This window comes from Pseudocercospora fijiensis (assembly GCF_000340215.1).
Source record: "Pseudocercospora fijiensis CIRAD86 unplaced genomic scaffold MYCFIscaffold_1, whole genome shotgun sequence".
Taxonomy (NCBI): Eukaryota; Fungi; Ascomycota; class Dothideomycetes; order Mycosphaerellales; family Mycosphaerellaceae; genus Pseudocercospora; species Pseudocercospora fijiensis.
Genome location: NW_006921532.1, coordinates 4,646,678 through 4,663,374, shown reverse-complemented (window position 1 = coordinate 4,663,374; position 16,697 = coordinate 4,646,678). Strand labels below are relative to the sequence as shown.

At 48.7% G+C, this 16,697-nt stretch overlaps 4 protein-coding genes across 4 annotated transcripts; 3 read left to right on the top strand and 1 right to left on the bottom strand.

Annotated features, from left to right (window-relative positions):
- The first annotated feature begins 7,575 nt into the window (after positions 1 to 7,575).
- Positions 7,576 to 9,332, top strand: MYCFIDRAFT_209770 (uncharacterized protein). The gene is made up of 8 exons (XM_007923206.1): positions 7,576 to 7,780; positions 7,836 to 7,872; positions 7,925 to 7,978; positions 8,029 to 8,162; positions 8,210 to 8,306; positions 8,355 to 8,494; positions 8,569 to 9,211; positions 9,282 to 9,332. Exons 1-7 carry the CDS (start codon positions 7,691 to 7,693, stop codon positions 8,725 to 8,727), a joined length of 711 nt encoding a protein of 236 aa, XP_007921397.1. The 5' UTR covers positions 7,576 to 7,690; the 3' UTR covers positions 8,728 to 9,211; positions 9,282 to 9,332.
- Positions 8,592 to 9,433, bottom strand: MYCFIDRAFT_201485 (uncharacterized protein; the record flags this gene model as incomplete). The annotated part of the gene is made up of 3 exons (XM_007923205.1): positions 8,592 to 9,211; positions 9,282 to 9,351; positions 9,426 to 9,433. 3 exons carry the CDS (start codon positions 9,431 to 9,433, stop codon positions 9,008 to 9,010), a joined length of 282 nt encoding a protein of 93 aa, XP_007921396.1. The 3' UTR covers positions 8,592 to 9,007.
- A 3,318-nt stretch (positions 9,434 to 12,751) lies between these two features.
- On the top strand, positions 12,752 to 13,394 carry MYCFIDRAFT_201484 (uncharacterized protein). Its single transcript, XM_007923204.1, has one exon. The coding sequence runs from the start codon at positions 12,818 to 12,820 to the stop codon at positions 13,355 to 13,357; it is 540 nt and encodes a 179-aa protein (XP_007921395.1). The 5' UTR covers positions 12,752 to 12,817; the 3' UTR covers positions 13,358 to 13,394.
- A 546-nt stretch (positions 13,395 to 13,940) lies between these two features.
- Positions 13,941 to 16,274, top strand: MYCFIDRAFT_86068 (uncharacterized protein). The gene is made up of 5 exons (XM_007922458.1): positions 13,941 to 14,162; positions 14,277 to 14,794; positions 15,136 to 15,440; positions 15,659 to 15,704; positions 15,754 to 16,274. Exons 2-5 carry the CDS (start codon positions 14,359 to 14,361, stop codon positions 16,047 to 16,049), a joined length of 1,083 nt encoding a protein of 360 aa, XP_007920649.1. The 5' UTR covers positions 13,941 to 14,162; positions 14,277 to 14,358; the 3' UTR covers positions 16,050 to 16,274.
- Positions 16,275 to 16,697: the final 423 nt, after the last annotated feature.

Sequence of the window (16,697 nt, the reverse complement as noted above, 5' to 3'; positions counted from 1 at the left end):
GGCACCTACTAGCGCAACCTCCCTATTTACTCCCTATATACTAAGGGAAATATCTCTGTTTATTAGCAGTCGGAGCTATTTAGCCTAGCGCTCACTTATAATAAGTGACTCTAAGCCATTATTAAGCATTGCTAGCAACTGCTAACTATAGCTTCCGATAGTAACTTAAATGTAGATAGCGGGAACGACGGTAAAGGAACGGGTAACTGCGGAAAGGTCTATATTATTAGGGATAGAGTAAAGTTCCTTAGGTCGAGGAGGTCCTGCTCGACCGATTTGTTAGCTAGTAAATCGGATAGCCTTAATAGAAACTAAAACCGAAGTAGAGTCGGCATTATTATTATCCCCTCGGCCTATCTCCTTAATCCCCTCTTCGTTAGCATTATCGATAGTCTCCTAGCTCTCGTAGGTTACTAATTCGCCTTCTGCTAACTCCTAGGCCCCTGAAAATTTAGGAAGGAACTATAGGGAAGAGACGTCGATATAGTCCTCTCGCCCCTATTTACGTCGGAGGGCTGCAAGGTCTTTTATAAAGGTAGCATCGTTAAGAATCCGGCTCTAGAACAGGTTAGTAGGCAAACCGTATACTAGAAGCTCCCCTATAGATACGTTAGACTTAAGGTCTAGGAACTATAAAGCTTAGAAGAGAGCATTTGCCTTTATATCGTAAGAGTTAGTAGGCCCGGTACTATACTTCTTTATATACCTATTAAAGCGAAAGCTCTTTAGGTCGGCTGACTTTCGCTTATAGGCCGGCGGGTTAGCTAGGCCTAGGGTACTACTAATGTTAGTAGCAATATCCTCTATGTCGATATCGGGAGTCTCTAGGACCTCCGGAGTAGCTATACTAGCTCGGGTTGCACGGTCTTTAGCTGTCTAGAGTGTCTTAGTCTTAGCGACTGATTCTCGCTGTTTCTTAGCCTTATTAGCTGCCTGCTTCTTAAGTATCCTAGTAGGGGCTGCCGCACTAGGGCGGGTAGGGTTCTACGGGCTCTTACCCTTGCCTTAGGACTAGGTTTAGGACGACTGAGTTTGGGACCTTGTAGTAGCGTAGACATCTACACTGTTCTTAGTAACCGCGTAAACATTAGTAACTGCGTCTAGGTCCTAAGACACAAAGTTGACTTTAATAGGCTTAGTAGTACCGTTACTGCTTCGCTCCTTAACCTGTTTTACCCTAACCTTCTAAGTCTCTCGTTTAGTAATAGCGGCGAGGGTACTATTCCTAGTGTCCTTAAACTCGATCTTACTGCTATACTTCTTCTCTAGAAGACTCCTAAGTTAAGGCAGCTTCGGGGCTCTACGATCCTACTCGAAGTCAATCTTATCGCCGGTGTCGGTATAGTAGAACCGACTATTTACTTATATAACGAGCTTCCTCTTAAGAAGCTCCTTCTAGACAGGGCAGTCTAATTGAATATATTTGAAACCGCCGCACATCTAGCACTTGCTATCTAAGTCCGAATGGATCTTCCGTATAGCGTAGACGTTAACTAAAGGGGCCTTAGGGTAGTTAGGATCGGAGACCTAGTAGACTAGTAGTATATCCTTTAGTATACTAGCATTAAGGACCTCCCTAACTCGCTATAGTGCTTTCGCATTAAGGTTGAGCTAGGCTAGGGATTTAGCCAAGTCCGCAACGTCCTAAGAATACTTAGTAACAGTAGGAGTTACGGTACTAGGACTACTTTGCGATTTAGGAAGAAACTTAGGCCCTCTAGTTCCCGAGGCATCGTTCCTTACCTAGGCTAGGTTATTCCGGTCCTCGCCGTAAATGAACTTCTTTGCGTCGGCGGAGCTGTTAATGTCGTTCTTAACAGCCTCTAGGACCTCTTTATACTTCCTAAAGGTCTCGGGATTGGCTTCGCTAAGCTTGCAGCGACGGAAGACACGCTTAGCCGTAGACTACGGCAACCCTTTAAGGAGCAGCCTCGTTCTCTAAGAATTCTCGAGGTCCTGCTAGTCGATACCGTCCGCTAATTTAATAAACTCGCGGACGTACTCCTTTAGGTCGTTATCTTCGGTGCGCCTCTCTATATAGAGGTTCTTAAGCTACGTACGACTGCCTTTAATGCGACGGCTATCGCGATCCCGATACTCCCTTATAAAGGCCTACTTAAAGACCTCCTAGTCGGCATTAGACTTGTTGTCCTTTTCTAGGTAGCTAACTAGGGTTCTAAGGGTTCGGTAAAGCTTAGTAATAGTAGTCCTCGTAAGGGACCGGACCTTGTACTAGTCCGACTCCTCTTCGAGTCCGTACTCGGCTAAGTTGTCCTTAAAGCGTTCTACGTACGCCGTAGCGTTCTACCCTTCGAATAGAGGGTTCCTACTGCTTCCTAGCTCTAGCGGGCGACGCCTGTTCTAACGGAGAAGGTTAGTTTGCCCTTAAATTATCTTTATAACGATATTATAGAGGGCCTCGGGCGTAGAAGGCTCGACAGCCCCTAGTTCGATAGCGCTTATAATAACTAGTCGTCGCCTAATTTCTTCGTTAATAGGGTCCGGTAGGTTATCAGATTCCGAAGATTCCGCTAATTCGTAATGCTCGCTTTCGCTAGAGCTTATTCGATTGTTATAAAGTAGTTAAAATAAAATGCTATAGGAAAGTGTTTTTAGTGTGTATTGTAGGTTTGGTTTGTTTCGATATTGCTGTGCGAGAAAATGGTATGCTAGGCTGTTTTCTTCTAATAACACCCCCGGGGTAGCATTGGAGTTTGGCCTCCTAGGGGTCGCCTATACACCCCTAGGAGCTGAGTTTAGTATTGGACGAAAACCGCTCGGAGGGAGAGACTACAATCTCTATTTACACCTGGATCCTAGAAACTAGCTCGTATCTCCTTTAGCTAGGCGGGGGGGCGGGGACCTTCTTTTTCTAGTAGAAGGCTAAGCACTGTCCGAACGAAGTAGCGAATCCCGAAACAATCTACCCGGTTAATAGGGGAACTGTCTAGGCATCCGACCTGCAATCTAGAAATTGCTATCGTATAGATAGTCTTAGCAAACTAAGCAAGGCCGATAGGTAATTAGTCTATCTCCTCCTTAGGCGTACGGTAGCTTATCTCGAGTAAGCGGTGCTAAATAGGTCTTCGACCCGGAGCCGAGTCCTTAGAAGCTAGCTATAGTTATAGACTAGGCCCTAAGCTGTAACAGTCCTAAGGGTTTGTAGCTTTTCGGGGTTAAAGCGATGCCCTCGTTAAGAGGTTTCTCTGCTTGTCGTAACGGCCCCTTAAGATACTTCGGTATCGTCCGTATCGTAGGCTCTTGTCGTGCCCTCGCTTCGGTTATAGCCATTCGTGCCTAGAGACTACCTTTAACATACCCGAACCTGTCAGATATAAAGAGATAGCCCTACCTTCGGCTCTAATAAAGGACGGAAACTAACACTACTACTACTACTCGTAGCAATAGTATAGGCTACCGAGGGTAACATAACCTATAGCAATATAGGCAGCTATATTTAGCAAGATAGGATAACGAGACTGTCGCTTAGGCTAATGACTAGAGCCCTGCAACATAGGCATTATAGAAGTGTAACATAAACAATGTGCTATACGAGGTTGATAATCTGTCTACTCTGTAGAAGGAGGCCTCTTATGTAGGCTCAAAACTAGCCTATAGGTATAGGGCCGGTTACTAGCCAATACTACACTACGAGCCTAAGGCACCTTTAATTAAAACTTTAATTAAAACTTTAAGCCGCCTAAAAGATTAAGCGACTAATAGACTAACTAAGGGCAAAACTATAGAGCTAAGCTAGCCGGGGTCGATCTTGCGGACAATAGGTTACTCCTCGATCTATCTAACCCTTTAAGCGAGGCGAACCTCTACTACTGCACTTATAATAGCCTTTACTTATAGAAACCAGACGAGCTGTGTTTTTTAAAAAGATAAGATAAGATTAATACTTAAAGGCTGCTAAACCTAACTAATTAGGGCTAGCGAAACTACGAACAATAATAGTCCTCGTAATAACAAGAACAATCCCTCGGAAACGGACAAACCCTCGGAAGCGGACATTTCTAGGTCTTTTAAGAGTAGACGCAAAGAACTCGGTACGACATTACTTAGAGCGGAGGCAGGGCTGCAATACCTCGTACGTCTACCTATTATAGTAGAGGAGACGCGCTCGTATTATAATTAGTCGAAGGCCCTCAATTCTCGTAGATATATATTACTTTATTATATATAAGAATAGCGTAGTTAGAGTTGCATATTGTGTTATGTTAGAAGTAAGGTTTAATATAGTTACATAATTAGGTAGTTAAGTGTTTAATTTAGCGCGGCTAAGCAGCTTGTTAGACTTACTAAGTTAGTAGTAACGGAGGTCGAGGTTGGAATATAGAAAGGCTACGAGGGCGCGGCCTTTAGAAGGGAAGCGTATGTTAGAGGCTACACGTAATTAGTATATAACTAGCTCGAGTAAAGCTAGGGTTTTAGTACCTTAGGCAGGGCTTAGCGCTTAGCGTTAGGCTAACTAGCCTGCCTTCCTCCTTCTCCTCCTAGTTCTCTATCGAATACTACTCGTACCTACTACTACTCTATCTACCTGCTAATATACCCTTCTTATACCTATAATATTACCTAGGAACAATGCTACCCCCGGGGTGCTATTAGCTAACTAATTAGAGGTAAGCAATTGCTAGTAACAAAGGACAATAAGACTATACTACTATAGAATCTACCTCTTTACTAGCGCACCCTATAAGACCCTTCTCTTAGCGCCCCTCTTGTTCCTCTATTCTATCGAGGCTCTAAGGCCTAAGCGATCGACAAGGGCGATACGCGCGCGCGTATAAATAACGGTAAGGAAGATAATAGCGTCGCGCTACGAGCTAGCGAAGGACGGCGTAGCCGGCGCGGCTATATTAGTAATAGTATTACGAGGTGTATTACTGTTCGAGAAAAGAAGGATACCGCTATATTAGTAACGGTGTTACTAATATTGTTATTAGTTAAAGAAGGAAACCGGAAGCAAGGTAAAGTTAGCGCTAAGACGGCTAGCGCCGCTATTATTAATATTACCTAGTCGCTACTATTATTAACTTTACCTACGTTAAAACTTTAAGGCACCTTTAATTAAAACTTTAATTAAACTTTAAGGCTAAGTCAAAACTTTAAGCCGCTTAAAAGATTAAGTAGACTAATAGACTAACTAACTAAGGGCAAAACTATAGAGCTAAGCTAGCCGGGGTCGATCTTGCGGATAATAGGTTACTCCTCGATCTTTCTAACCCTTTAAGCGAGGCGAACCTTAACTACTATACTTATAATAGCCTTTACCTATAGAAACTAGACGAGCTATATTTTTTCTGAAAAGTAAATAATAGCCCTCGTAACAATAAGAACAAACCCTCGGAAGCGGACAACCCTCGGAAGCGGATATTGCTAGGTCTTTTAAGAGTAGACGCAAAGAACTCGATATAATATTACTTAGAACGGAGGCAGTACTACAATACCCCGTATACCTACCTATTGCAGTAGGGAAGGTGCGTTTGTATTGTAATTAGTCGATAGTCCTTAATTCTTATAGCTTTATATCCCTTCACTTTATTATATATAAGGATAGCGCAGTTAGAGTTAGATATTGTATTAGAAGGTAAGGTTTAATATAGTTATATAATTAGGTAGTTAAGTGTTTAATTTAGCGCGGACTAAGCAGCTTATTAGACTTGCTAAGTTAGCGGCAATAGAGGTCGTAGAATATAGATAGGCTACGAGGGCGCGGCCTTTAGAAGGGAAGCGTATATTAGGGCTAAAGAGGCTATACGTAATTGGCATGTAACTAGGCTAAGTAAAGCTAGGGTCTTAGTGCCTTAGGCAGGGCTTGGCGCTTAGCAATAGGCCAACTTGCCTACCTTCCTCCCTCTCCTCCTAGCTCCTTATCGAATACTACCTATACCTACTACTACCCTATCTACCTACTAACAGACCCTTCTTATACCGGCAGTACTATTAGCAACGATATATCCTTTATAAGACCTAGTCTTAGTAGGGTACGAGCTAGTATCTTCGAAGGAGTCGTAGGCGTAAATCTAGGTCCTATAGCTACTTAGAAATTAGCCGCTACCTTGTCTCCGAAGATAATATTAATAGGAGCCTAGACCTTCGAGCGGGCTTTAGCTAGACCCTCGCTATAACCGCTAGCAATGCCCTTCTTCTTTAACTAATTAGCGACCTTCTTAGCAACGTCTCTCTCGAAGTGTAGCTTAATTATTATTATAAGAACCTCTACGTGTATTAGATCGCTAAATTTCTAGTAGCCTTAAGCGATTAGTCTTGCTAGCAATTTGATTACTTCGGAGGTTATAAGCTAGTGCTTATTAGGTACGTCTTGCTTATCCGGATTGCGCTAGTAGTAGGTCTTAGGTCCTTTAATCTTGACGTTACGACAAGTGCTAAGATTATACGTAAAGTAAGCTTAAATATTAACCTCGAAGTTACCCTTCTCGTTTAGCTCTATTACTTAAACGTTAGTAAGAGCGGCTTACTACTAACCTAGCGTCTTGCTAAGAGGTCTCTTGCTAGTAGCCGTGCCTTGCCTCTACGCTAAGCTAACTAGACCTGCGGTAATAGGCCTTAGTTTAGTATAGAAGAATATATTAAGTTAAGGATTAGTTAGCAACTCCTCGTTAACCTAATAACCGAGACGGTTAAGGGTACGGCTATAAGCCTTGTCTTCTTCCGCAGCCTTATTATTATTATTAAATAGTTGCAGCTAGGTCTCTTAATAATAATCCTTCTCTTTAACCCCTTTATAATAAGCCGATAAAGTTACCTTTAAATAGCGCTCTAAGCTATACTTCTCGGTTACTTTGCCTGCCTATTTGTATCTATTCTAACCCTTAGCTAGATCCGCAACGTCGAAGATATTGCGCTTTAAGGCAACCTACCTATCTTCTTTAGTTTTCTTCGTAGTGTCTATAAGGTACTAGCAGCCTCTATAGTCTATTAAAACGAGTCCCTTCTTATTAGTAAGCCGCTCTCGAATATAGCTCTCGGGCGTAAGAGCTATATTACTACGACCGAGAGCCTTTAATCTATTAGTCGTAGAAGACGACTAAGACTCGAAGGACGTCGTTATAGAGCCGCCTATCTTACCGCTAACGTTACTAGTCGCTTGTTCCTTAGTACCGGAAGCCGTAGCGCCTATAGTAGAGCTATTATTTACTCGATCGATTAGCGGTACGGCTAAGGCTATAGGCTTCTTTCTAGACTTATTAACTATCGGTAGCGGCGTAATTAGCTTCTCGAGCGTCTTTAGAATAGGCTTCTTCTTAGCCGTAGCGGTTATCTTAGTTAGACTCGTGTCTAGTCGCTTAGGTACTTTACCGGCAGTTAAGCGAGTCGTGCGTTCTATTATAAGGCTTAGCGGCTTGCGGAATATCCTCGTTCTTAACCCTAATCGATACCTCGGCGTCGGTTTAGACAGATTAGAACTATTAGCGCTATTCTATACAGTCTAAAGAGCATCTATACACTAAGTTTGCTAAGAAAGCTGCTCTTAGCACCCCTGAAGCGTGTTCTAGAAGATCGCGGCTCTGCGGACCGAGAGTGACAGGTAAAAGCCAACCCTCAGTATTTGACTAGTGCTTTACGAATTTGAGCTTGCCGAAAATGTGATGGGTGAAATATAAACATCACTGTGTCTCCTGCCTCAGATCTACACAAACGCTGCTCAGAACTTTTCGAAATGGCAGCACCAGCTGGAAGTGGACTGACCCAATCTGGCATTTTTGAGGATCTGCAGCATAAGATCGACGAAGACACCGGCATTAAAGATGTTTGTTCGACCGTTCTCCTCTCTGGTTTTCACACCAATCAATGACATGGTATAGGCTCTTCGAGACATAGTATCGAAGCTAGAAAAGCAAGGCACGTCGCGCCGCTGATCGCTTGCAAGAGTTGTGCTGATCTTGATACACAGATCGCAACACACAATCCATTCTATCACGAGCACACTCAACTGCAAACACCGACTGTGAGCATCTCGATGAAGCTGCGCATACAACCACTCACTGTCTCAAATAGTACCCGCTGTCATTCAAGCTGCAGAAGCGAGCATCAAGGAGCAGATCGCCACGATTCAAACGCTGTCTGCGGAAGCGTCCAAGCATCCATACTACAAGTTCAATTACTCATGGCAGAGGCAGATGGAGAACTCGGTCAGATATCGTGACACCCATAGCAATGCTTCGCTAACCTTTCCTAGACATTCTCGATACTGTTCTGCGGATGGCTTGGTGGATGTGGCAAGGACGGGACCGGCAACTTGTTGACCATTGAAGAGGTCGGCCAGACAATGAACGGTATGTCAGGATCAAGGATGATGCGGACAGAATCTGATGAGAGAACAGTGCCTGTCAATGTCAAGGATCGCGATTGTTTCCATCTCACCATCGAGGAGTACCTCCTCGCCTTGGTTTCCTTACTGGACGAACTGTCCCGACTGGCTCGCAATTCTGTCACCTTGGGCGATCACCGCCGGCCGTTTCAGGTATGTTGGCCAAGAGCATTATCTCTTCTGTGTAAGGCGTGTTTTGCTGATACATTACACCTGTCGTTATTCAGATCAGCCAGTTCATCAAGGATGTCCATGCTGGTTTCCAGATCCTCAATCTGAAGAACGATGCCTTGCGCAAGCGTAGCGATATTATCAAATACAAGGTCAAGGAGGTCGAAGACGTGGTGTACGACCTGAGTCTACGAGGCTTGACACCGAAGGATTGAGTATGCCTATGTGCGGTGGTAGAGCGGGATCCAAGTATGACTACAGCCTCGGCAAGTTTCTTCGAGGTCTCTGTGCTGAACGGCTTGCGTTGCGATCGCCGGGCCGGAAGATGTGTTCTTGGAGCAGACGGTCAGCCACCAGATCCCCAGATCAAGGGCAGCAAAGGACCTTCCGCTACCACGCGATTTGTGGGCAAACGCCGTGCCATGCAGTAGTCCTCTTCAAACAAAGTTCCTGTCCCTCTCATGCTATCGTACACTGGAACACGCAGCACTTCATTCATCTGCCCAAGCCCATGCCGCCGGGTCCCTGTTGCGCCATGGCGGCATTTTGCTCCTGGAAGCGCTCTCCCAATCGCTCAGAGCTCTTAAGGAACTTGTCGACGCAGCGCATCACACATCCTTCTTCTTTGCTCTGGAGGCTCTTCGAGGTGAAGTCGGTGACGCAGTCGTTGAAGCATCGTTGAACGAGGTTGGAGTACATCTGGATGCGAGCGAGGATCAGCATCATCTCGATACAGGAAATAGGCAGATTGCATTCGAAGTGAGCGTACGTTCATGAAGTCCTTCATCTGCTTCTTCTCCATGCGGCCTTGCAGCTCGCGCTGCTCAGCGGCGTTCAGTCTGCGATGCGCATCAGCTCGGTGCTATTCATGCTGCGAAAGATCAGCAAAAAAGGTTGACTGCGCGTGACACACCCGTCCATGTCGCGTTGCTTGTGTGGATAGATAGGGCGATGAGGGTATCAGCGACGACTGCAGTGCTCCAAAGGCCGTGCAAAAAGGTGTGTTTCAGGTACTGCTGTATGATGTCGCTGAAGCTCTTCGGAGGTGGAGCAGCCGGCGAGGTTAGCGCAGCAGGTTTTAGCGAGCTACATTGCTTGGTGCGAGAGGCGCGACAGGGCTGGCACGGCGACAAAACGAGCTTGATGAAGCTGCGTTGGCACTGGCAGCGACAGCCACAGCGCTCGGCATAATAATGCATGCGGCACGTATGATGATGATCATGATGTTGTCGACGTCGCGGTGCGGTGCTATGGTAGCGGAACGGTCCAATAGCATTTCACGGGCGACGGGCGATGCCAAGCAGGTGAGCTATATTTGGCGGCTTCGCTTCCAGAGGAGAGCCTGGGGGAGAGGAGAGGAGAGGAGAGGACGGGACGGAGAGCATGAGCTGCTCTGCTCTGCTCTGCTGGAGAAGAAGCAGTGCTGCGAGAGGTTCTGGCTCGTGGTCGTCGTCGTGGTGCGTGCTGTTGACATTAGCACAATCAGCATTGTTATTTGATATTGCTGTCGTTGAGAGCACCAGCGGTCGCCTACACCCGCGCGCCGTTGGCCCTTCCCATTATTATTCCCGCCCACCGTCGCGCCTTGGAGAGCGAGACCTAGCCTAGCCCTCCTGCAGCTCTCTCGTCTCGTTTCTCGCCTGCCCTGGCACCCGTCGAATCAGCCTTCCCAAAGCAGACGCAGACACAGACACACCCAGGCGTGTGCTGTCGCGAAACACGTCCGCACCCACCCACCTACGCGCTCGTCACCGTCGACGACACTGCCTTTGCCTCCGCCTCGGTCGTCCGTCCGCCGCTGTTCCGCACCGCATCGCATCGCATCGCAGCGCGCGCGAGTGAGCAACATCACGCGGCGCGACCACTGGAGCCCAGACTCGCGCGGCCTGTCTGCTCTGTGGCCCTGGCCCCGTTGCTACGCCCACTGCACTGCACTGCACTGCACTGCTTTCACCCAGACCACTCACCACGACCTCGCGCATGCTCTAGGGTCGCGCCGTCGCCCGACGACATACAGGCATGACCACAAGTGGCGGGCCCTCCACCGCTCCTGCTGGCCCAGGAGGTCCGCGCCCAACCTTCAACTCGCAGCCTGCTCACAGCGAAGCCGTCAAGGAAAGGAAGGACTTGGCTAGTTGGTGGAAGAACTTCAAGCGGAGCGATAAGAAGCCTCCGGAACAAGGTATGCACAGAGCAAACATGGACCCCTTTCTGGCAGCAATGCATGCGTCGTTGGCAAAGACCATGCGCCGCGTCTGAATTCATTTGCTTCGCCTCTGTTTCTGCTATTTGCGTTGCATCGAGTATCGCTTCTTGTGTACTTCGTCTTGGGCTCGGCTTCTAACACTACTTTCTTAGCAGCGCCGCACGGGATCTTTGGAGTGCCGCTGCAGCAGAGCATCAGATACGCAAATGTTGCCATTAGTCTATTCAACGACGAGGGACAGAGCTATATATATGGCTATGTACCCATCGTAGTAGCTAAATGCGGAGTGTTCCTGAAAGAAAAAGGTACGACAGTCCTCCTAGAGCAGCGTAGCCGATGTTCCTAATTCGTCTTCAGCGACCGATGTCGAGGGTATCTTTCGGCTGGCGGGCAGCGAAAAACGAATCAAAGAGCTAAAGGCAGCTTTTAATAGTCCCGATAGATATGGTAAAGGTTTGGACTGGACTGGCTACACTGTCCACGATGCGGCCAATATTCTTCGGCGCTACTTCAACCAGCTCCCTGAGCCAATAATACCGCTGGAGTTCTACCAAAGATTTCGAGATCCGCTTAGGAATCACCAGGCACAGGCTGTTGGATCTCTGGAGGCGCAGAGTCCGAGCGAGGGCGAGTTTGATCAGGAAGCAGCCATTCGAGCATACCAAGCTCTTATTACCGAGTTACCGCCGCTGAACCGACAACTGCTCTTGTACATCTTGGACCTCTTGGCAGTGTTTGCCAGCAAGTCGGATCTCAATAAGATGACGACGCCCAACCTAGCAGCTATATTCCAACCGGGCATCCTTAATCACCCACAACACGACATGGCCCCGCAAGAATACCGCTTGAGCCAAGATGTTTTGATCTTTCTCATAGAGAACCAGGACAGTTTCCTTATCGGCATGCAGGGCACGGCCGCGGATGCAGACACTGTGCGTGATGTACAAAGTGGTGGATCGCCATCTAAACCACCTTCGACTCCAACTACTCCCGGTCGCTCAAAAACAATCATTGGTCGATCAAGCTCGAATTCCAGCGTTGCAGCCGAAAGCGTGCGCAAATGGGGCAGCATTAGACGTAATGTCTCTGTTTCCAGCAAGCACAGTAAACGCTCGGATCATGCTCCTGCTCCCAGCTCTCCTGTTCCTGGCACGCCTACGTCTAGTGGTGTGCATCGAAGCAACACAGTGCCTTCGAGGAGAGGTGGTAGTACCGGACAATCCCCTAGATTCTCGAAGGAGAAGCACTCCGATCCATCTACGCCTACTGCACCTGCAAGCGCGACCGGAGCTCCCGCTTCGACTGGTGTCAAGGTTGAACGGCCATCTCCTTGGGAACGACAAGGCTCACTACAGAGCACTTCCGTGGCAGCCGCGGCCCCTGCGTTCCCCACCATACCAAGGGCCTCCCAAGTTCAACCTCCTGAGGTGACTTCCGCTTCGTCAAGTGAAGCGACAACGCCTTTGGCAGCTGTCGGTGGTGATCGATCCCGAGAATATCACACTCCCAGGAAAGACACGGTTCCTCTCTTGGCTCCTGGGAACGTCGGGGACAGATCAGGAGATAGACACTCGTCGAACACGTCTTCATCTACCACAGGCCGGAAATTTCTCGACATTTTGAAACAATCGCCAACCAGTGACGGCGAGGGTCGCAAGCCAAACAAATTGCAAAAGAAGCGCATGCCGGGCTCTGCATTATCCAGTGCGCACTCTTCAGCTCATGACCTCCATGAAGAGTGCAAAGAGGAATCCCAGCGATCACCAATATCCCCTTCATTCGCCCCTGCAACGGTATCTGAAACACAGACGACAGGACTGCCGGAGCATTCCAACTACGCCACTGCGCAGTCGACGCCAATACAGGCAACACCACAGCGATACCCTACAGATGCCACGCTCAAGCCAAGCCTGTCTCCCTCAAACTCCTTCCGTTCTCATACCGATCAATCGGACGCAGATCTTGTGGGAGACGATATGCCGGCTGGATTCGATCAGCCTGAGAAGAAAAAGCGAAGCCGATGGAGGTTTTCGAGGACCCAAAACAAGCTCGATCAAGCGTCAACACCGGGAAACAGCAATGCCAATCCCTTGGGAAGTATGAGCGCAAGAGAGCAAGCTACTTCGCGGTCCACCATCGGTAGTGGAGGGTCGGCGCCTCGAAAAAGCTTTCAGGAAGCGACGCCAATAGGATCAGTGGCGACAGAGCCCATAGCAGAAAGCAGGACTCCATCAGGCTCACAACAGCAGATTCAAACTTCAGCGACTTCCGATACGGTTTTCTCTGATTCTGAAAGAGAGAGGAAGGGACCGATGTCTTGGCTTAGGAACAAGATCCAGGAAAGGAAGGACAAGGAGGTTGAAAAACGATCGGGAACGCCTGAGAGGGGGCATGAACGGAACAGAAGCAAGCAAGACCTCCAACTTCCCGGCGAAGGCTTGCCTGTTCGTGGAAAGTCGTTCGAGCAGTCACGTGTTGTCTCGGACAGGTTTTCGTCTGCTTCTGAAGTGCGAGCTGTGCATGCGCCAATAGCTGGGATCAGCGAGGCTCAGGCAACGGGCACGGAGGCGCGTGTCAATGGCACAAGCAACGAGGAAATTGGCGCAAGTGCAGGATTGAATGATGCGAAGAGTAAATAATGCGTCGATAGCGTCAATTGAAGTATATTTGTAGCGGACAAGGCGTCTTGATGTTCTGCAAGCACATTTCTGTATCTGGGAGCAACTGCAACGAGCAAAAGTTGCGAGACAGCAAGAACGATGCTGGGCAGGGCAGGGCACGGACTCTTAAGTGGCTGGGGCGTTTGGCTCCGAGGACCAGATTGTTGGAAGCTGGAGCATTATTATTACCAACCACATGGCACATGGCTCGTGGTCGTGCAGGTGCAGGTGCAGGCAGCCTGCTGTGGTGATGGGTGATACCGCACGACGTGCTCGAGCAGTCGATAGCGATAATTAGTAAGGTATCCATCTTCCATCTTCCATCGCCGCATCATGCCACTTGTGCGCCTGCCTGTTGTTCTAAAGCCGGCAGGCACGAATGACGCGGCGGAGTATCAGCTTCGAGGCCTGGCCTGACTTGGAGGCCAAGACTGCTGATCTCAGTGCATGTTCGTATTCGACAGGGATCTCCACCTACGTTGCCGTTATGCTCAGCTCACTACTCACTCTGCCCAACTTAACTAACGTTAGGTACTCAGATGCACTCGAAGTACTGTTTCGACTTCCTTGTTTTCATGCATTGATTTTCTGTTGTTTTGCTTTTCGGCCCATGGCGGAATCGCTTCTCGGCACACAGCACTCTTCACGCGCCTTCCCTTCCACACGCCTTCCCTTCGCCAGCACCAAGGCCGATCCAAACCCACCACAAGCTTCTGTCTCGGACGCATTGGTGCCTAGCGCCACGCCTTGCAACTTTGAGCCAAGTACGATATTCTAGCTGCTGGTGAGCACACTTCGATAATCCTCCTCCTCCGAGCCTCCTCATCCTCACCCCAGCCTCGTCTCACGTTGTATTCCTCTCTCTACTTCTGTCGCTGATCGTCTGGTGTCCCAACAGCAACAACCCTTTGGCGCCGCTCGCGAGCTGGTCTCCTGCACTTGTTTGGTGTCATTTTCATTCCGCTGGGAGAACGATCAACATGCCTTCGATTCCATCGCTGTTTCTACTCGCCCTTCCACTTGTCTCAGCACGAATCATACCACATCTCGAGGCTCTCGAAGATCACGACGTCGTTGCTCAGTGGGAAGAGGTGCTGAGAGCTTTGCCGGGGGACTCATTGAAAGCTGCCGTCGAAGGACATCTGCGCCCCAAGTACCGCGAGGGCATATTCGAGCACGGTCGTGACGCGATTGACGCTGTTCGCAGCCATGATCCAGAGCTGGCCTCAAAGCTAGTGGATTTGGCCAAGTCAGATGCTATCGTCAAAGATTATCTGCGGAAACGCCAAAGCGATAACAACACGACGTCAGCCACGACCATAACTACGACAAGCCCAGTCATTGTGACTGATAGTACAACATCCGCAGTCTCCTTCACCACCCAGACGACAGTCCTGACAACTTCTACGACGCAAGGTCAGTTTTCTTCAACTTCTTCTTCCAGCTCTATTTCTCCAAGCTCCACGCCGGACGTGAGCTCTACACTGGGCTCTTCGACTGTGTTGCAAACGAGCACCGTTGTTTCGCAAGACGAGACGACAGTCATCCCTTCCACGGTGGTAACTGTACCGGACAGTATCGACAGTCCTCAAGGTCAGGCGACACCAGCAACCGCACTAAAATCCTTTTCTCCTTCACCCACTCATTTAGCACTTCCATGCCATCTAGCACAATAGCAGAAAGCACAGAAAGCAGTCTAACATCTGTGTCAGCCTCCTCCACTGTCCAAGCAAGTGAACCAACTACGACGCCAACAGTATCTGCGTCGCCATCAACACAGACAGGCGTCCTCGTCCCAGTCGAGATCACATCGACAGCCCAGGGTGGCAGCACATTGGTTGCTACGACACAAGCTTTCCAGAATACAGCCCCTACAAGTGTGGTACTCCAGATCACAACCACCAATAATGACGGCCAAACCGTTACTACTTCGACAAATGCACCAGCTGCCATCGTCACGAGAACGGACTCTGAAGGATCGGTTGTAACGACAGCTTCACCGCTGTCCATCGTCGCTGTGGCCCCAGGCGGAAGTGTCGTCGCATCGTCAGCAGACATGGTGGTAAGTCGAATCTGGTCCGCATGCGGACATTGGCGAGATTTCACCTCTAAACAGGCTCTATTGCCTTGGACATCGCAGAGCACCTTTGCGGACTCTGCAAATGTCCGACTCGCAAGGGTGTTTGCCAGATTTGCTCGTCGGTGGACCACGTTCGTTGCCTACGGTCAAGTAAAGATATTAAGCTGACTTATTACCTTAAGACCACTACAGACTCGCAGGGCCATACTGTTGTCCTTTCGAGGCCGACGCCTGGCGGAGTGTATAGTAAGTGCAGACTGTTGTGCATACCAAACGCAAACTGACCATTGCCTAGCTACAACTGACAACACAGGCGAGGTCGCTATCGTAACCTACACTCCCGGCGGTGGCACTGTGAGCGAGTTGCAAGTTCGGACCACGACCCTTCCCGATGGACAGCGCAGCACAATCACCTCCTTCGCCGAAGTTGGCGGTGCCACCGATGTCCCGTCTGCCGGGAGCTCTCCGAGCGCCTCTGCAACTGGAATGCCTGGTTTGCAATCTGGCGCCGGAATGCCATCAAGTCGGTTTGCCGCAGAGGTGGCCATCTTCGTTGGTGCAGCGATCGGCCTTGCGGGCCTAGTACTGTAGATGATGCGATGCCGCTTGAATCATCTGATGAGTTTGTATATGTGATGGATTTCATGAACGACGAGATATAACGAACAAAAGCGCTGCATAGCGAAAAAGGAGGATTTGCATTGTTGGCGCCGGTTTTAGCACGGCGGGAAAGAGACTTGATGTGTATACGACCTATCGACAGTGTAGGAGAATTATTATGGGCGAACAGGACAGAACGTAAGCAGTAATGATCGCATGAGACCCGGTTGCAAATTTATTTTGTACACACTTTTCAAAACTGCACTTTGTGCTATAGCCTAAATGTGAAAGCTCTTTGAAGTCTATACAGTCTCCCTTTTGTGAGGGGACAAGCTATACTATCCTCGTTGATCTTTGTGCAATCAAAGTACTGCTTTGCGGTGTCAGCACTGAGCACTGAGCACTGAGCACATGAACGAGGCTGCCGAATGCTCTGACACGTACCATTTAAGCTAACGGTATACTTCCGCATAGTGTGGGCGATCTAGCTGATGTTTGCTCTCCTGCTTCGATACAGGTGCTCGCGAAGTCGCTCTCGAGATCATTCGGGAAGCCGTGCACATTGGACTGTGAAAGGCGATTTCTGCGATGCCATAGGATGAAGTATCAATCCAGATAGCTCGATCTCCTTCTTGTCGT